This window comes from Laetiporus sulphureus (assembly GCF_001632365.1).
Source record: "Laetiporus sulphureus 93-53 unplaced genomic scaffold LAESUscaffold_17, whole genome shotgun sequence".
In the NCBI taxonomy this organism is placed as follows: Eukaryota; Fungi; Basidiomycota; class Agaricomycetes; order Polyporales; family Laetiporaceae; genus Laetiporus; species Laetiporus sulphureus.
In genome coordinates this window covers 87,622-106,314 of record NW_024468526.1, presented here as the reverse complement: position 1 = coordinate 106,314, position 18,693 = coordinate 87,622, and the positions used below count along the sequence as shown (strand labels likewise).

General features: G+C 55.9%; 8 protein-coding genes across 8 annotated transcripts; 4 read left to right on the top strand and 4 right to left on the bottom strand.

Annotated features, from left to right (window-relative positions):
- Positions 1–534: 534 nt before the first annotated feature.
- On the top strand, positions 535–2,475 carry LAESUDRAFT_713825 (uncharacterized protein; the record flags this gene model as incomplete). Its single annotated transcript, XM_040907019.1, has 10 exons — positions 535–550; positions 616–674; positions 701–949; positions 993–1,105; positions 1,228–1,324; positions 1,538–1,771; positions 1,930–2,122; positions 2,160–2,184; positions 2,233–2,281; positions 2,383–2,475. 10 exons carry the CDS (start codon positions 535–537, stop codon positions 2,473–2,475), a joined length of 1,128 nt encoding a protein of 375 aa, XP_040764729.1.
- Positions 2,476–4,239: 1,764 nt separating this feature from the next.
- LAESUDRAFT_725300 (alpha/beta-hydrolase) lies at positions 4,240–5,611 on the bottom strand. The gene is made up of 2 exons (XM_040908799.1): positions 5,563–5,611; positions 4,240–5,500 (listed from the first exon to the last, which is right to left on the bottom strand). Exon 2 carries the CDS (start codon positions 5,134–5,136, stop codon positions 4,315–4,317), a length of 822 nt encoding a protein of 273 aa, XP_040764728.1. The 5' UTR covers positions 5,137–5,500; positions 5,563–5,611; the 3' UTR covers positions 4,240–4,314.
- On the bottom strand, positions 5,276–6,163 carry LAESUDRAFT_126944 (uncharacterized protein). The gene is made up of 2 exons (XM_040901273.1): positions 5,563–6,163; positions 5,276–5,507 (listed from the first exon to the last, which is right to left on the bottom strand). The coding sequence occupies exons 1-2, from the start codon at positions 6,044–6,046 to the stop codon at positions 5,476–5,478; spliced, it is 516 nt and encodes a 171-aa protein (XP_040764727.1). The 5' UTR covers positions 6,047–6,163; the 3' UTR covers positions 5,276–5,475.
- Position 6,164: 1 nt separating this feature from the next.
- LAESUDRAFT_126586 (uncharacterized protein) lies at positions 6,165–7,113 on the top strand. Its single transcript, XM_040901271.1, has one exon. It carries the CDS (start codon positions 6,282–6,284, stop codon positions 6,924–6,926), a length of 645 nt encoding a protein of 214 aa, XP_040764726.1. The 5' UTR covers positions 6,165–6,281; the 3' UTR covers positions 6,927–7,113.
- Positions 7,114–8,317: 1,204 nt separating this feature from the next.
- LAESUDRAFT_652023 (uncharacterized protein) lies at positions 8,318–8,884 on the bottom strand (the record flags this gene model as incomplete). The annotated part of the gene is made up of 1 exon (XM_040904328.1): positions 8,318–8,884. One exon carries the CDS (start codon positions 8,882–8,884, stop codon positions 8,318–8,320), a length of 567 nt encoding a protein of 188 aa, XP_040764725.1.
- An 843-nt stretch (positions 8,885–9,727) lies between these two features.
- On the top strand, positions 9,728–10,485 carry LAESUDRAFT_725298 (uncharacterized protein). The gene is made up of 2 exons (XM_040908798.1): positions 9,728–10,250; positions 10,314–10,485. The coding sequence occupies exon 1, from the start codon at positions 9,814–9,816 to the stop codon at positions 10,111–10,113; it is 300 nt and encodes a 99-aa protein (XP_040764724.1). The 5' UTR covers positions 9,728–9,813; the 3' UTR covers positions 10,114–10,250; positions 10,314–10,485.
- A 2,994-nt stretch (positions 10,486–13,479) lies between these two features.
- LAESUDRAFT_126981 (uncharacterized protein) lies at positions 13,480–14,393 on the top strand. The gene has a single exon (XM_040901274.1). It carries the CDS (start codon positions 13,669–13,671, stop codon positions 14,128–14,130), a length of 462 nt encoding a protein of 153 aa, XP_040764723.1. The 5' UTR covers positions 13,480–13,668; the 3' UTR covers positions 14,131–14,393.
- A 2,176-nt stretch (positions 14,394–16,569) lies between these two features.
- Positions 16,570–17,975, bottom strand: LAESUDRAFT_652321 (kinase-like protein; the record flags this gene model as incomplete). The annotated part of the gene is made up of 2 exons (XM_040904356.1): positions 16,570–17,348; positions 17,426–17,975. 2 exons carry the CDS (start codon positions 17,973–17,975, stop codon positions 16,570–16,572), a joined length of 1,329 nt encoding a protein of 442 aa, XP_040764722.1.
- Between the last annotated feature and the right edge of the window lie 718 nt (positions 17,976–18,693).

Below are 18,693 nucleotides of genomic sequence, written 5' to 3'. Positions count from 1 at the left end.
AGGATTCCCGTGTGGTCCCCCACCATGGTACTAACTGGGCGGCGCTCTGGTTAACTGCGCAGATCGGACGGGATGCGGTGCTTTCAGAGTCCTATGGCCGTGGATGAAAATGCATATTGTGGATTATCTATATATCGATGCGAATGACACCCCTGGCCACAATCATCACCCTGTTGGAGGATACGTTGAATGAAACTATGGTCAATGCAAGGATATCTGCGAGAGGCGTATAGCAGCCACTTTTCAGTAGAGGTCAAGTCTGGCTTGCAAAAGACAACATCAGAGGACGGGCGGTCATGTTGACACACAGTACGACAGGTCCAAGTTGGCCCAACTGCTCACATAAGCCGTATCTTGATCGTTAGTATTGAATGAAAGCTGAGGCTGTTGTCTGATAGATTCCTGGAACTGAGATAGACGTAGCAGACAATCTGAGAGCAAATGAAATCCGAGACGTTACCAACTACCACCAACCGCTGACGTCCAAGGCTCAAGATCCGTAGAATCCGCGGGCACTGAGCGTGGACGAAACCGATGCGTTTGCAGAGCGGTGCGCAGCCTATGACTGAACCCATGATGATGCCAAAGTGCTTACTTGCACGACGTGTATTGCAGCGCCCTTTGCGACATATGCATTTGATGGGCCAGACCAAGATGCGAGCCGGGTAACATACGTAAGTAACCCGTGTGGCCATATAAGCGAACGGCGAGAGCTGGACCTGAAAAAAGGAACGGAAGTGGCCGGAGTGAGCATCACACCGGGGAACGGAGGAGAGCTCGGCATATTCCTCGTGATGAGAAGCCCATCACATCGCCGACCGGAGTGAAAGAGGTCAATAGCAAACGATCAGATCGTGCGTATGAAGACATCGGGGCCTGCGATCTCGCAAAGCATAACGTCACGGGTAGATTCTGGGGTTGGAGTTGCAAGGGCGCCAGGTCAGGTCAGGTCCGCCTTACGTCCACCAGTCCATACAGCGGCATCCGTCCAGGTACCAGCCGCCATCCCTACGCGAGCGCATACGCGAGCTGCTTCGGACTGCAAGAGAGCATCCGCATTTCCTCGCCAGCACCAGGATCCAGACCTACTATCGCGCGAGGACGAGTAATGCGCCATGCGGTATCGTATCGACACGCGAATGACGTGAAACACGAGTAATGCATCACAGATACGCCCGTCCAGCATACGCGCTGGGAAATGGCATCATCGAATTGAAATGAATACAGAATCACGCACCGAATATGCAATGCGAATGCTCACATCGAAATGCCTGCGTGGCAAACGCCCATCAAAGCGGCAGACCTGCCAAATGACGATGATCAGGTAGATCGTCCAGCGACAGTGGCCACCAATGCAAGGCAGGGCGTGCACATATATGATCACGACCTGGGCTTGGCAGGTGATCAATAACCTTGCAGAGTCCTCTATCGAGCATGCGGGCTGCAGAAAAGATCACAGCGGATCTATTTTTGAACGCTTCAGGACCGCCGATGATTTATTTGTCGTCTTGCACACAATCTGTCATCCTTTCTAAAGCATTCTGCACACACGCACGTCAAGCCACCGGACGCTAGTCACCAGAAGTGCGACGCGCATCGCAGGCCAGAAGGCCCTTGTTATCTGAGACAGCAGCAGCAGCAGATATCGCAGCCCCGGATGATCGACTTGCCGTTCCAGCAAGCACGTCGAGATGCGCGCAGACGGTCAGGCGAGCACACGAGCGGGAGGAAGTTCGAACTAGCACGACTCGGGCAAGGCGCCCGCCAGCCTGTAGGTAATTTAACGGGACGGGTGCACTCACTCTTCCGATCCCGCCAGATCGCATCTCGCGCTCGTCCACTTGCTTGATCAACAGACGCCTCCCCTCGGACCGGCTGGGTTGCAAGTCTACAGCCCAAGCCTTGCATTGAGACACGCGCTGAACGCAGGCAGGCTCCTACAAACAGCGGCCATCAACCCATCCTCGCAATGCACTTGAAGTCAAGGCGCAAGAGCAAGACCCGTCCCAGACAAAAGTCACACCACCCAAATCAAACCTCAAACCTCAAACCTCGGAAGCATTAATGAGGCACAATTGCCGGAGGACAGCGCCAACCATCATCCGCGCTGGGCCGCGGAGGCGTAAGCACTATCCCGAGATGGCTTGTTTCCCGGTCAGATGAAGAAGCTGGGTTTCCCCGCAAGTTAGTGACGTACGGCATGATGTGAAAATGAACATGGTACGAGATTAGGGCGACGGCGAGCACAGAGATAGATAGCAAGGAGATGGCCAGGCGATGCGTACGCGAGGTCCGGGCGGAGATGAGCTAGCTTGTAGTCAGGAGATGATGCACGCCTCAAACTCTTCAACGGGACACGCCTCTTGCGCATTCGCACATCAGGCCTCAGGCCTACAGAAGGAGTTGCAAGGAGCCAAGGTTGCATCTATCCGTCGCGATGGCGTTCTGGTATCTGGTTCCCGCTGCCACGCGTGACAGGTCGAGACCGGCCACCGCTGGAAGACAGCTTCGTGCGTTGAGGTGCGGCAATTAAACCGTTCGTATATGGCAGAACCAGTACCACATCCCCTAGGAAGCAAGCATTCTCTCAGCCAGCCAAGTCGATTGATCCAACCGACATGATGCCAAGCGTTCAGACGAAACCGCATTAATATTCCCATCTTCCACAAACGGCTTTCCAAGCACCCAAACCATCTTCATCTCCCAACTCATCCCAACGTGCGAAGCACCGACTAGCTGACAAACCCCCACGTTCACTCCGAGGCTCAGCTCCGGTCACCACGAGCATGTGAATCACCCAGACAGTCAGCTGGCCGTAATTACAGGCTCCGGAGATCGTGGCACGCAGAAGTACGAAGACGAAGACGCGAAGGCGGAATCGGGCCACCACCTGATGCCCTGACGTGAGTGGCTATCAATTGCCACATCTGATTTGCGCCATCCCAGCGCGGACGTCTACCAGCGCGAAGAGAGTTCTGAAGCTCGAGGGCGAGGGTGACATGAAGTAGTCAGAGACGAGATTCCGTTCATCGTGTAAGCGAAAGCTCCAGGAGACGTCGTGCGTAGTCGCCAAGCAGGCATATTTGAAGTGCTCGAGTCGCAAATTGGACGCACCGAAATCGTCAACAAACCACACCTGCTTACCGAACAACAGAAGCACGGTGTTTCCCTCCGCCGCCGCCACGGACCTCGGCCTCGAGGCGTTTCTTCGCCGTTCTATATCAGTGCCCATCAGGAACAAACGACGACAATCCGAATGCGAAACCACCCCATCCGTCATCGACCCCCCTTGTCATCCATCAACACGCCTTGATTCAGACTGATGGCAATCAGCGGACTAGGCGGATTTCAAACCCCAAGAGCCTTGTCTGCACGCGCAGTGATCCAAGTAGACATTTGCTGTGTCGCAGCCCAGCGTACCAGTTACATGACTAAGCGATGGTGAAACAAGCCAGCCTCGGAGAGGGGTGCCGACACTAATCAAGACCGTATCGTCTAACTAGACAGTAACCAAGCAAGTCAAGCCACCGAGATAGGCACGGACCATGCGTGAATGTTTGAATGGGGCGCTTCTTCCCTCGGTCCTGAAAAAGCGATCAAAGACGTCAGCGCCATGAAATCGCGAGAGAGACGCGCACTGGATAGCGCGATACTGACGTCGCGAGGTGGCGCTCTCCGTGTCGGATAGGCGTTGTGCGCACATGTTTCGTGTCCAAGAGTTATGCCCGGCAGCACGTGCAGAATCAACAACACTTGCGGGTCGGTCGGGCCACACACGTCAAGGACACGCAAAGAATCCAGAAGGACTCAATGCCTATGTAACACCCCGCCCAATATCCGCCTTCATCGCTGCCTGCTCAGTTCTGGCCGCGGGACTTGGCGCATCGCACGAACAGCATCGTCAAAGCGCCAAGTCCGACGAAGCCAAATAAGCGCGGCAGCGGAACGAGCAGAGACTAGAGTAACAAAGCATGCACGAGCACGCAGAACGTCGAAATCCGATTCACCAAATCGTGTTCGGCCAAGTGCAGTGTACACTGTCAAAGCAAGTATTCGATGGTAGACGGAAGCTCGCCGTCTCGGTATTGATATCGAAATGAACGAGAGCTGGCTGTGGGGCGGGCTAGTTCGCATAGCTCTCTAGAAGAATTGAAAAATGCCTACTTTCCCGATGAACCCTTTAATTCCGAAGAAGTATGGAAATTTCTGCTGTCGAGATTGGAATCACGTTCTACCTGTAACGATCTTTTAAGCAAAAAGTCTATCCATAGATTGATCAATACCATTACTGAAATCCTCTATGATGGGCGAGTTCTAAGACAGATCCATTGCATCAGACGAGGCCTGAGGCTGCATCGAAGGCTCTCCGGCACTGTGTTTCTCAAGAACGTGCCTGTTCAGGAAGTCCACCGCATCATCCATCCCAGCCGGCGAGTTGAACCAATGGCCTCCGCTCGGATACTCCTTCCACTCGACCTGCGCCCCGAATCCGCGCAACGTGTCTCGCAAGCCACAGCCGTTCTGGACCAAGACCAGCGGATCATCGACGCAGTGCTCGAGCAGCATGGGCGTGTTGAGAAGGACATCCGCGTGGTCCGGGACACCTTCCTCCACACCGAGGACTTTCCGCATCTCGGCGAGCGTTCTACCGGCAAATGGACACCGGCACGAGAACCCCACGAACGCAGCGAGCCTGCCGCCCCCTGCGGCGGGGACGTCGAGGTTGAACAGCGTGTGCACGCCCGTCGCGGCGCCCATGCTGATGCCCGCCAGCACGACGCGGTCCCAGCGTCCTCCCAGCAGCGCCGCCTCGCTAGCCAGGATGCGGCGGATGGCGGGGATGGCCTCCCGGAGCCCGATGGCCTGCAGCTCCTCGCGCTCGGCAAAATTGCGCACGTTCCAGACGTCGAACCACTGCGGCCACGTGTCGGGGGAGCTCGCACACTTGCGCAGGGGAGCCCCGGGGAACACCCAGCGGAAGCTGGGGAAGGCGTGGACGACGGTGCGGTTGCGCGAGTCGCGCGAGTAAGCCAACGAGGCCGCGAAGTGTCGCGCATTGTCGCCGCGCCCATGGAGGAAGACGACGGTATGGGTGTGCGGCGCCGAGGGGGGGATGGTGATGAATGGGATCTCCATAGTCCGTCCGGTGAGAGTTCTCAGATGGCGCCTACGTATTCAAGTTGTTGTAGCAGGCGCTATGGCAACCAGCTCACAGGGATAGAAGTGACCTATAGCTCGACTTGTTCTGCTTTCGCGCCACCATTTACTGTATTGCAAGTGATCATGCAAATGTTTCCTCCCTGTAAATACTCTCTGCTTACTAGAGTAACGCTGGACAAGCGCCCTTCTCAGCAAATGGCTTGTTCATCTTTCGAGCGAACGTTTTTAAGCGTCCATGGGCAGTGACTAGTGAGCGCTACTATAGCGTGAGCTTTGAATTTGAGGAGCGGTGCCTATGTGCGGAAGGCAATTGTACTACGTCGAACGTCCTTGCCGCGCACTATTGTCTGTCCGATCAGTCTTTTGTCTCTCCCTCTCGCGAACAGCGCAAACTATACTCACGCGCCGCCTCCATTCTCCGTGCCCCACAATTAATATGAGCTTTTGATACCCGGGCTGTCGACGTCTCCCGAGATTGCGCCGAGTGACGAGTCGCCAGGGACAAGGTCGCTCGAGACGACGCCACCAAGCTCCGGGGCTTAGAGCTCTCTTTTTTTGTGAATTGCTCGTCGACATTTCTTGTTCGCGACCCGCCGCGCCGCGCGGCCGCCATCGCAGAATACAAATCCCCAAAAATTTCACAAACCTTCTCCACATCCTCGCGACTCGCATGTGCAAGCTTGGCCTTCGCTTCGAGCTTCGGGCCTCTGCATAAACGAATGCAGCACCGCATTGCCATCCCCGCGGGTATACATGTGGCTATCGACCGTGCGCAAGTACTGAATAGAAACGTTTGTTCGGCGCAGACGAAGGACGTCCTTCGTCCTTTTGCGTCCGCGCAGATCAGCGTCCGAAGTTGCCCTCTATCTGAATCTGAGGTGCGCATGCGAAGCCTCACAGCATATCACTAGCGCTAGCCTAGCACTGCGTAGTAAGCCTTCCAAGCCTTCTCCGCTTCGTCGGGGGACGCGAGCCTCGTGCCCATCATGCATCATGCTCCGACCACCCTTTCCTCCTCGCGATCGTCCACCCCACCTAACCTCTTCCTAAACTCTTCCTACCCTCTTCCAGTAGAGTTCCCGCAGATCACCAGCTCCTGCGGAACTGAATATTGATATCGAATGATAACGATGAGGATAAGGACAAAGACAAGGCTGGCTGGCAGGAACGTCGGGGCGCCCGCCGCGGCGCGATCCATCCATTCACCCGGGCCTGGGGAAATTGTACCCATTCATTCATTCGTCTACCGTCCGTTCCGGCGCGGGCCAAACGCTCCACCGCCGTGCCCGCCGAACGAATGTCTGGATCGAATGCACCAACGGTGCTTTGCACTTGGCGTGCACGAGCTCCGGGACTTCCTCGTGGCCTGCCTTGATCCATCTGTGATACATCCATCATTCATTCGTCCACCGTGCGTCCTTTCCGGCGCGGGTCAAACGCTCCACCGTTCGTGCCCACCGAACGGATCCCTGGAACGAACGAACGAACGAACGAACGAACGAATGGACTTGGCCCGTACGGTGGCACGAGTTCCGGGGCTTCCCGTGCCCCGCTTCTCCCCAGCTTGCCGCCTGCACACGCGCGCGCGCGCGACCGTATGCCATGCCCTGGTGACCGTCTCAAATCCAACTCAATCGCGATCGCACACACGCACGGCCGCCCTCACGCAGCGTATGCCTAATACTCTAATCCTGGCGCCCTGGCTGCGAACGAGACGGGCGCGTGAGACGCGGACCTCCGAGTCCGTGGCTCGATGTGAAGCGTGAAGCGTGAAGAGGGTGCAACACACCGTGCGCTCTGGCAAGGATCACGCTTAGGCCCGCGTCGTGTCATCTCCGTCCGGATGAGAAGGCGGCTTCGAGTGGCCACCCTGCACTTAGGACCTTCCTGACTGCCTCCCCGGCATCGATCGAGGTCGGAGGCATCCGTCAGCTCGATGTGAAGAGGGAGGGTCACGCTGAGGATCGGGTCGTCGTATCTCCGACCTCCCCTCCGATGAGGATGAGGAGAACATCCCTTGCAGCTGGCGCCTTCGAATTCGGGTGGCCACCTTGCACTTGGAAATTACCTCCGTGATTCGTATCGCTTCCCTGGCGTCGGTCGATCGAGCTCGGAGGCATTCTCATCACACAGGCACGCTTAGCAACACCAGTACCGTCCGTAGTAGAAAAATATAGTATTCACAGCGAAGTACTTAGTAGTGTATACACACGAACTAGCATATGCACACGAACGTGAACAAACAGCGCCGCGCACCCAACCGACACGAACGCACACCAAAAGTGTGCCGATGAAAGGACGCACATAGGGTACAATAAGTGGAAACCCATAGGCAGAACGGGGCGCGGTGGAATGGTACAATAGTGAACGAGAAAGCAGCCCAGTAGCGTATATATGCGTGCGCATACGAACGGACCGAGGCGCATAACTTATCGTAAATGAAGGAGGAGGTATAGGCTTGCAAGGGTCTTGAACGTCAAACGTGAACGGCGAACACATGGATGGATGCCTGAAGTTCGACAGTCCATGGACGAGCGCACTATTCGCATACGCGGGTTCGTAACGGTATTGAGCATTGAATACGTGAATTGCAGAGTAAACTTGTGGACGTGCAAAGCTTGAGGGGATATCATGCTTGTAGCGTGGCGTGCGTGCGTGAGTAGGTTGTACAGTTGTTGTTCGATTTTTGTCTTCGTCTTGGCCTCTTCACTCCTCAAAATCCACCGAAGCACCCGACATCCGGCACCGTCAGCGCACACCCGCTCAACGTACACCGCTCGCTGAGCGCCTTGTACCGCCCCTGGTCATCTTCCTCCTCCCCGCCCGGGCACGCCGCGTCGCGCGTGCGCACGCCCCGCCTGCGCGTCGGACTACGGTTCGACTGCGTGCGGCGATGGCGTGTGCGCGATCGCTCCTCGTCCACGGACGGGGGCTGAGGTATTGTCGGAGCAGGCGGCGGCGGGTTCGAGCTCGCTATTGACGGCGCAGACAGCATGCGATGGTGCGCGCGCGAGGGCGAGGACGACACACGGTCGTGCGGGTGCGGGAGGAACGCGAGTGCGCTCGAGAATGTGAGACCGAGCGTGTCGACGTCCTTGTCCTGTCCCTTTGAGCGGGGGATCGCCAGCCCGGTACGATACGTGCCTGTGCACGGTTATTAGCGCCACGCGTAGCGAAGAGCAGGCGCGTACATACCTGGGGCGGGCTCGGTGGGCGGGCTCGTGAAACCGTCACTCTCGTCGCTCTCAGAGGAGAGGTCCGGCACTAGCGCGGGGAGGGCGGGAATAAGGGGCGTCCCTCGTGGCGTCGGGTCGTCGTCTTCGTCGTCCTCGTCGTCGCGCTCACGCTCGCGGTAGCTCACATTGCGGACAGCACGGGGGTGGAGATGGCGGCCGCGGGTGGGACTGCGGGTGCGTCTTGAGGGTGAGGACGCGGCGGCAGGGTCACCGACGGCGTAGGTGCGGCCGGGGCAGCCACGCTCGGGGAGGGCGCAGCGGTTGGGCTGGACGACGATGGGGGAGCGGTCGTACGCCTGGGACGAGTACGCGGAGAAGGTGCGCGCGAGGGAGGGGCGTGGGGGGAAGCGGACGAGCGGGGTGAGGATGCCGCGGTCGATGGCGAGCAGCTCGGAGGAGGCGTCGGACTGGGCGGGGATGTCGGGGGCGGGGACGGTGCTGGGCCGCTTGAGGATGGGTCGCGGGCAGGGCGCGTAGGTCGGGGCCATCGTGGCTAGGCTGCTGGCGAGGGAGAGATGGGGACGACGGGGTGATGGGTGATGGGGGATGGGGGAGTGCGAGGGAGAGCGAGGTCAGGGGTGGACTGGTCCGCGGACGTGCTGGGCAGCGAGCTCGAGCACGAGCACGGGGGGGAGAGGGGGAGGTGCTAGCAGCGGGGGTGAATGAACATGGTGGGCAGAGGAAGAGGAGGAGATATATCGATGTGCGAGCAGAGCAAGGGCAGACCAAAGGAAGGGCAGTGGCCTGTTTGCTCAAATACGGAAGGTCCGCGCAGATTTTCTGGCAGAGCGTCTGCTGACGTAACCGTCCGATTCCCTCAGTGGGGCCTCTTTCCCGACATCCCCCGGGCGCCCCCTCCGTCCCTCCCGCCACCGCCGCTCTTCGGTCGAAGTGCTACGCATTGCAATATCGACGCCCGTCGGTGTCGCTGTCATTGCGCGGGCGGGAGGTGTGAAGGGATGGTCTATCTGCTGTGCTCGCTTGTTACGGCTAGTGAGATCTGATGGCATGGTGTGTTTGCTTCTGCGTGGTGTGCGTGCAGAGCCGAGCGGCGCGTCGGTGCATCGGCCGGGCTCCGCCGGTCCCCCGTCCGGTCTGTGCTCTTCTTTGACGCCACTGCGCTCGGTGTGGCACTCATGCGGAACGCCTGCGAATCGTATCATTAATGCACGCACTGCAATGGGAGACGTGCTTCCCATCTGTGCAGTGCCCAGCCAATGGGAGAAGCAGCGTTCGTCGGACCACGATCAATGCAATGTCCGACTCCGAGGGCGCCTCTCGCCCTTCCTCGCCTCTTCTCGACCTCCCTCCCGCCTTGCTCCCGTCGCAGACATCCGACGCCCATATTTCTGTGCCACACCTTGGTGGCTGAGCTCCTCCAATCCCATTCCCCACCAAGCATTCCATTTGCACTCCTATGGCTGCTCTCTCAGGATCATCAAACTACTATTACTACATCCCGGCGTCCGCGCTCTCGCCCAGCCCAAAGCCAACTCGACAACGCACACACCCTCCCGTGGCACCCTCCCAGCGCACCGCCTACACTCGCGCCCCACAACGCCCGCGCGCAGCGACCGCCAACGTCTCGGCCAGCGGAGCCCACTTGAAATGGCTCACATCCAACCCCCTCCTCGGGTTACCTCCGTCATCGGCCTCCTCCCCTCCCGAGTCCCGTCCCACAAGTAGCCGGTACCATGCGCCGCGGATCGGGCTATGATCCCGCGCGAGCTGCCTCATGGCGAGAATCTGCCCTCTTTGCTCGGAATGGCAGGCCCCGCCCGTCCAAGAGGCGGCGGCGAGGGCGTATCTGATCAAAAGGCAAGCGAGATGCGCGACATCGATGACGGAATGCCCGTGCGTAGAGTTTGTTATATGACCAGCGAGAGTTTGGGCTGCTGACAAGGTGCATTTGCTCAGTGCAAGGTCCGACGCTCTTCACATCCGCTCTTCACTCCTCCAAGATGGTCTGCTCGGCGAACACTTCTTGTGTGCTCCTGTGCTCCTGGTCATTAATAGAATCGCGGCCTGATCCGCGTTCCCGCTCCCAAGTGCTCTTGGTGCTGTTACAGCTCTTCATTTCGACTCGCGCATGTGCCATATATCGACCAGAAACAAGTCTCGGGCGCTTCTCTTGTGCCGCCGGCTCCTCCTACGAATGCGCGGATCTTCGCTCAGGCACTTTGCGTTTGATATGCAGAGTTCTATGGGCGTCTGTGGGCCCCGAGGTTTCATCGACGTCTCTCGTGCCTGCTTCATCTGCTTCATGAAGGAGATCATGAAACGGTGTGGTGGGACAGGCCGCCGACAAGACGAGTCTATGCGCCTTGTCGTGTGCGTAGGCCGCAATTCATTGCTCTTGGAATGCGTCTCGCGTCGGAATTGGAATCAGCAACGACCCGAAATCATGTTCATTCTCTGAGGACTGGACTTGCTGGCCCAAACTCGACGCTCGAAGATCGGACGGCAATTTGGAGCGCGTTGCACCTGATTAGCTGCGCTGACTGACTATCGTTGTGCAAACCTGCATCGTGGACTAGACTTCTACACCGTAGAAGCTAGCTCTCACTCTTCGTCCGACGATGCCGGCGCTCGTTCGGTGGTTCCCGTTTCCCGTCTGTCCTTCTGGCTGGCTGGCACATGTACATTCTCTGCTTCGATAGCTTCGGACTTGGACTTTTAGCTCGATTCAGCATGATCTCGCTGATTTCCATCTCTGATTGTGATTCCCGGAGGAAGGGACACAACTTCACGTTCGCACTCTTGACCCGGGGGTTGGCTCCGAGGTTTCTCAGCTTTGCTAACCCGTTCTGTGCGTTGCGCGGATCTACGTGTACGGTGTGTACGCTCAAGTCCGAACTGCGGCAGGACAAAGGACTTGAGCCTTGGGACCTGAAGACGGCGTCGCGGAGCTTGCTTTCGTGCAGATGTGCAGATGTGCAGATGATATGGGCGTCTTTGGTTGGTATGTAGGCGGCCGGGGTTTCAGCTTGCTTGCGACGACAGGGTCTTGCGTCTTGCTTCGTGCGGATCTTATTACTTATCCGCTCGTGACCTGCGCAGTTGGAGCGTGCATTCAGTTCGCATATCAATATCGAGACGGCGAGCTTCCGTCTACCGTCGGATACTTGCTTTGACAGCGCACGTTGCAGTTGGACGAACACGATTCGGGAGAGCGGATTTCGACGTTCTAAGGGCTCGTGCGTGCTCTGTTACTCTAGTCTCTGCTCGTTCCGCTGCCGCGCTCATTTGGGCTCGTCGGACTTGGTGCTTTGACGATGCTGTTCGTGCGATGCGCCACGTCCCGCGGCCAGAACTGAGCAGGCAGCGATGAAGGCGGATATTGGGCAGGGGCGTTGAGTCCTTCTGGATTTCTCTTCCATCCTTGACGTGTGTGGCCTCGACGCGCAAGTGCTGTTGACTCTGCAAGGTCTGCCGGGCATAACTCTTGGACACGAAACATGTGCGCACACCGCCTATCTGACACGGAGAGCGCCACCTCGCGACGTCAATACCGCGCTTTCCAATGCGCGTCTCTCTCGCGATTTCATGGCGCTGACGTCTTTGATCGCTTTTTCAGGACCGCGAGAAGAAGCGCCCCATTGAAACACTCACGCATGGTCCGTGCCTATCTCTCTCTTGGTTCTGTATTTCTGGTCCGCGTCTCATTATGCTAGTGTGGTCCTGCACCATCATGGTGTCCTCGGTGGCTTGACTTGCTCGGTTCCTGTCTAGTTAGGCGCTATGGTCTTGAATAGTGTCGACAACTTCGCTCTCCGAGGCTGGTTTGTTTCACCATCGCTAGTCCTGTTCACTGGTACGCTGGGCTGCGACACAGCAAATGTCGACTTGGATCACCGCGCGTGCAACCAAGATTCTTGGGGTTTGAAATCCGCCTAGTCCGCTGATTGCCATCAGTCTGAATCAAGGCGTGTTGATGGATGACGGGAGGGGGTCGATGACGGATGGGGTGGTTTCGCGATTGGATTGTCGTCGTTTGTTCGAATTCGTGATGGGCTTTGATATTGAACGTTGAACGGCGAAGAAACGCCTCGAGGCCGAGGTCCGTGGCGGCGGCGGAGGGAAACACCGTGCTTCTGTTGTTCGCTAAGCAGGTGTGGCTTGTTGACGATTTTGGTGCGTCCAATTTGCGACTTGAGCACCCTTGGCGACTGCGCACGATGAGTCTCTATGGAGCCTCTGCTTACACGATGAACGGATCCTCGTCTCAAGACTACTTTATGCCACCCCCACCCCTCCTTCAGAACTCTCTTCGCGCTGATAAACGTCCGCGCTGGGATGGGATGGCGCAAATCAGATATTTACTATTGATAGCCACTCACGTCAAGGCATCAGGTGGTGGCCCGATTCCGCCTTCGCGTCTTCGTCTTCCGCGTGCCACGATCTCCGGAGCCTATTATTACGGCCAGCTGACTGTCTGCGGTGATTCACATGCTCGTGACGAGTCGGAGTGAACGTGGGGGTTTGTCAGCTAGTCGGTGCTTCGCACGTTGGTCCGCTGGGGATGAGTTGGGAGATGAAGGTGGCTTGGGTGCTTGGAAAGCCGTTTGTGGAAGATGGGAATGTTAATGTGGTTTTTGGAACGACTGCTTGGCATCATGTCGGTTGGATCCATCGACTTGGCTGGCTGAGAGAATGCTTGCTTCCTAGGGGATGTGGTACTGTTTTCGCCATACGTGGATGGGTTAATCGCCGCACCTCGACGCACGAAGTTGTCTTCCAGCGGTGGCCGGTCTCGACCTCTCACGCGTGGCAGCGGGAACCAGATACCAGAACGCCATCGCGACGGATAGATGCAACCTTGGCTCCTTGCTGTTTCTGCAGACCTGATGTGCGAATGCGCACGCGCAAGAGGCGTGCCCCGTTGACGAGTTAGAGTTAGACTTGCGCATCGTCTCCTGACTACAACTTAGCTCATCTCCGCCCGGACCTCGCGCATGCATCGCCTGGCCATCTCCTTGGTATCTCTTTGCTCGCCGTCACCCTAATCTCGTACCATTTTCATTTTCACATCATGCCGTACGTACGTTGCTAACTTGCGGGGAAACCCACCTTCTTCATCTGACCGGGGAACAAGCCATCTCGGGATGGTGGCTTACGCCTCCGCGGCCCAGCGCGGATGACGGCGATTGACGCTGTCCTCCGGCAATTGTGCCTCGTTGATGCCTCCGGGGTTTGATATGAATGGTGTGACTTTTGTCTGGGACGGGTCTTGCTCGAGTCTGACTTCAACTGGCGGTGCGAGGATGGATTGATGGTCGCTGTTTGTACGAGAGCCTGCTTTGTCGTGTCTGCGTTCAGCGCGTGTCTCATTGCAAGCCTTGCAGCCCAGCCGGTCCGAGGGGAGGCGTCTGTTGATCAAGCAAGTGGACGAGCGCGAGATGCGATCTGGCGGGATCGGAAGAGTGAGTGCACCCGTCCCGTTATATTACCTACAGGCTGGCGGGCGCTTTGCCCGAGTCGTGTTAGTTCGTCCACTCGCTTGCGTGCGCTGTGCTCGCCTGACTGTCCGTGCATCTCGCTGGAACGGCAAGTCGATCATCCGGGGCTGCGATATCTGCTGCTGTCTCAGATAACAAGGGCCTTCTGGCCTGCGATGCGGTTTTGTGCTTCTGGCGACTGGCGTGCTGAAATGGCTATGTATTCTGGTGGGTTGACGTGCGTGTGTGTGGAATGCTTCAAAAAGGATGACAGATTGTGTGCAAGACGGTCCTGATGCGTTCAAAAATAGATCCACTGTGGCGTTTTCTCAGGCCGTCATGCTCGATAGAGGACTCACCTGCCAAACCCAGGTCGTCAGCATATGTGCACGCTTGTGAACTTTCCGGAGGCCACTGTCGCTAGAGGATCTACCTGATCATCGTCATTTGGCAGGTCTGCCGCTTTGATTGACGTTGCCACCCTGACGTTTCGATGTGAGCGTTCGCATTTGCATATTCGGTGCGTGCTTCTGTATCCATTTCAATTCGATGATGCCACTTCCCAGCGCGTGTGCTGGACGGGCGTATCTGTGATGCATTACTCGTGTTTCACGTCATTCGCATGTCGACACGATACCGCTTGGCGCATTACTCGTCCTCGCGCGATAGTAGGTCTGGATCCTGGTGCTGGCGAGGAAATGCGGATTCTCTCTTGCAGTTCGAAGCATCTCGCGTATCCGCTCGCGTAGGGATGGCGGCTGGTACCTGGACGGATGCCGCTGTATGGACTGGCGGACGTAAGACGGACCTGACCCGACCTGGCGCCTTGCAACTCCAACCCCAGAATCTACCCGTGACGTTATGCTTTGCGAGATCGCAGGCCCCGATGTCTTCATACGCACGATCTGATCGTTTGTTATTGGCCTCCTTCACTCCGGTCGGCGATGTGATGGGCTTCTCATCAGGAGGAACATGCCGAGCTCTCCTCCGTTCCCCTGTGTGATGCTCACTCCGGCCACTTCCGTTCCTTTTTTCGAGTCCAGCTCTCGCCGTTCGCTTATATGGCCACACGGGTTACTTACGTATGTTACCTCGGCTCGCATCTTGGTCTGGCCCATCAAATGCATATGTCGCAAAGGGCGCTGCAGTACACGTCGTGCAAGTAAGCACTTTGGCATCATCATGGGTTCAGTCATAGGCTGCGCACCGCTCTGCAAACGCATCGGTTTCGTCCACGCTCAGTGCCCGCGGATTCTACGGATCTTGAGCTTCAGACGTCAGCAGTGAATACCGGTTCATAACGCCTGGGATCTCATTTGCTCTCCGAGTCTCTGCGCACTCTATCCCAGCTTGAAGAATTTGTCAGATGACAACCTCAGCTTTCGTTTAATATCAGCGATCAAGATACGGCTTCTGCGAGCAGTACGTTGGACCTGTTGTGCTTTGTGTCGATATGATCGCCCGCCCTCCGATGTTGTATTTTGCAGGCCAGACTTGACCTCTACTCGAGCAGCTGAAAAAAGCTGCTAGATGCCTCTCGCAGGTGCGCTCGCATCGACCATAATTTTCATTCGCCATATCCTCCACAGTGAGTATGATTGCACGGCACCATACGCATCGGTATATAGGTAATCCAGCATATGCATTCTCATCCACGGCCATAGGACTCTGAAAGCACCGCATCCCGTCCGATCTGCGCAGTTAACCAGAGTGCCGCCCAGTTAGTACCATGGTGGGGGACCACACGGGAATCCTAGGTGCTGTGGTTTTTAATGTTTTTACCTGGGTGCATTCGACAAGTAGCTCTCATGCACATTGACATCCTATGTGTTGCTCTTACCTTGCAGCCATGTGTATCCCGCCAGTTCCTCTACTCAATATTCAATGATCGAGACTGCACTCTCTGAACTCGTCGATGGGATGGAGCGCTCAAGAACATCGTGCAGGGCATCCGCACGCGCCGCACCTTCATCGAGAGCTTTGCGAGCTGACTGTGCATCATAATCGTCAGACGGACTTGCAGCCTACTGGCCACAGGTATGACCACGTCCGCGCGGGTCCGAGTGGATGCATTTATGTGTAGGCGCTGGGCCACGAAGGCCTTTTAAGTGACTATGCTCGCCGCGTAGAGGACTGTTTCGTGGACTTATCCTCCTTCCTACGGGAAGTGCTGACAGGCAGAAACGCAAAAAACATCCAGTGCTAACCTAGATTCTCAGCAAGATAGCGTCTTCGTTGCAGCAAATATGATCGCGACCTCTCTAGCTCGAGCAGGCTTGTCATAGTGCGCACACCGCCGTGGCCCGCTCCAAACGCAAGGTGCGCACCGGGACCAACTTTGATTCTGGACAGTCCATCAATGCACCACCTCTCAAGAGAAGATATGATGACGGACAATAATGTGAGATGCGCTGCCGCGCTTCACGACACACGGCGCATTCATTGGCCCATCCTACACCACCAGTACGCCCTTGACTGTCTTGCTAGCAATTGTAAAGGCAAGCAGGATCTTTTACCATGTCGGGTTCTGAGGCCTCAGGCTTGAGATTTGACTGGGACCTACTGGGACACGCGCAATTTTGTATGTAGACTTTGTTTGGCACGCGTCATATACCTCATCGGTCAGCGCTAAAGAATCAATTCGTTGCAAGAATGATGATCATCCGACCATCCCTGAAACCAGTACAGACTGTACTAGTCAGTCATGATAGTTCTCCGCGTCACATCGCAAGTAATCACTTGTACGCGAACCAAGGATGTTCCACCACTTCCGTCATAGTGATCCTATCCTCCGGGCGATATCTCAGCATCTTCTCCAACAGACCTTCCAAGAGTTCAATCTCTACTTCCTCGAGCTGCGTTCCCACATTCTCAATCATTCTCCCTTCGTATACGTCCGGAGCGTCGTCCTGCTCTCCAATCTCATGCAACTTTTGACGAAGAGAGCTCTTTTCTGCAGGGATCATCACGCCTTCGTCAATCTGCACCTCCTGCGATTTCGGTACACCCGTCTCGTCAAAAAATATGTGCCGGGCTTCCCACAAACTCCACCACGGTTCTGGAAACTTGTCTAACGTTTCCACTATTTGCTTTAGGATTTGAGTGGCGCTGCTGAGGAAGGGATCAAAGAGCGGGGATCCAGCCCGAATCTCGAAGATCATGCACGCCAAGGCCCAAATGTCTGAAGCAAAGCTCATCTTCGATTCGAAATATGCTTCTGGGGATAGATAATGTAGTGGCGTGGCCGGTTCATAGCCCGTTGGTGGGGATTTAATGAAAAAGGATTGACCGAAATCGGTGACGAGAATGTTCTCTTGGAGTAGCGACGATGAAGAAAGGCGCGAAACGTCGATAGGGGCAACTACTTGCGAGGGCGCACAAGGGCCTGGTGGTGAACCATCACGGGTAGCTACTTCTTCCATCTCGGGTGTACCAAGTGCATCGTACACGTCATCATCTGTCCACTTGTCAACTTCGCTAGACAATTTGAAGAGAATGTTGGATGATGTAAGATCTAGGCAAGGATTAAAAGCAACGGTGAACACGGAACCAAATCATCTGCACAGATAAGGCATCTCGCCAAAGACGAACCTCCATGAACAATCCCTGCAGAATGCATGCATTCTACTGCTGTGGCCACTTGTTTTGCCACTTTCCTCGCCAAATCACCCCGGAGTCGCCGGCTTCCCGATACTCGTCCGGGACATTCAGCCATCGAAAGAATGCTTGGTCCAGCGAACTGAGAAACCAGACATCGGTGGACCCCATTTGGGCCTTTCTCCATAAAATGGTCCTGAATAAACTGTATGTTCTCTCTCCCTACATGACCATGAGCACGGGAGAATGCATCGAGCTCCTGGGAGATGTACAATTCTGGGAACTCCTTTGTGGGATTGGACGACTGCTCTGCACTTAAGATTTTTAGGGCTACAAGCCTCCCCGAGCGTTGCGGTTGCTCTTGCGAGTGCTGATCCCGAGCAAGCCAGACCGTGGAAGAGCCGCCAAATCCAAGTTTGTGCAAGGCTTTATATCGCCCTCCAGCGAAGACTTGCCCGATAGTCACTGGATGAAATCCACCAGGTCGGTATTTCTCAAGGTCCTCAATATCATCGAGTCGAGGATAGTGATATCGGCGCCGCATTTGCGTGGTCGTGGACATTGTGCACACCCGCGGATGCAGTGGTCGGTTTCGAGAGATGGGTAGGAAAATGTTCGCTCGAAAGAGTGACGGCATGAACAAGCGGTTTGCTGAGAGAAGGGCGCTTGTCCAGCTGCCACAGCAGTCGTAATCTTGTAAGCGGGGAGCATTTATACAGATAAATTCCTTTGCATAATCACTTGTACAGTAAACGGTGGCGCGAAAGCAGAGCAAGTCACTTCTTGTAGTCGAACTGAGTCGCGTCGAACGCTTTGTCGTGGTTTCAGTGGGAGTTCATCACGTGCTCTTAGACGCCGGGCAACATAATGGGCGTCTGCTGCTGAACCGTGGATTGTCTTTCCCTTCACCGCAGACATGAAGCGATTTGCGCATGTGGCAAATGCTTAGCAAATGTCGACAGGTTTTTTGCCTTTGTGATCTCAATTTGCTACGGTTCCTTCCCACATTCCGTATTAAGTATTTGCATATAATATGTTGGAGGCAGAAATTTAATATCATATATTTAAGAAATGACACCATTTTCATACTCACCAAATACATTTAGAATTTGAGTGCTGTTGAATGTAATCATACATTTTTGAATTTCAAACTATGACATGTATAAAATATCCAGTAGCAGATGAAGGTGTGATTATGCCTACATTCTACTTCCTTACTGAAGTCATTCTAGCCAAGATTACTAGAATGAAAGTCATTCACC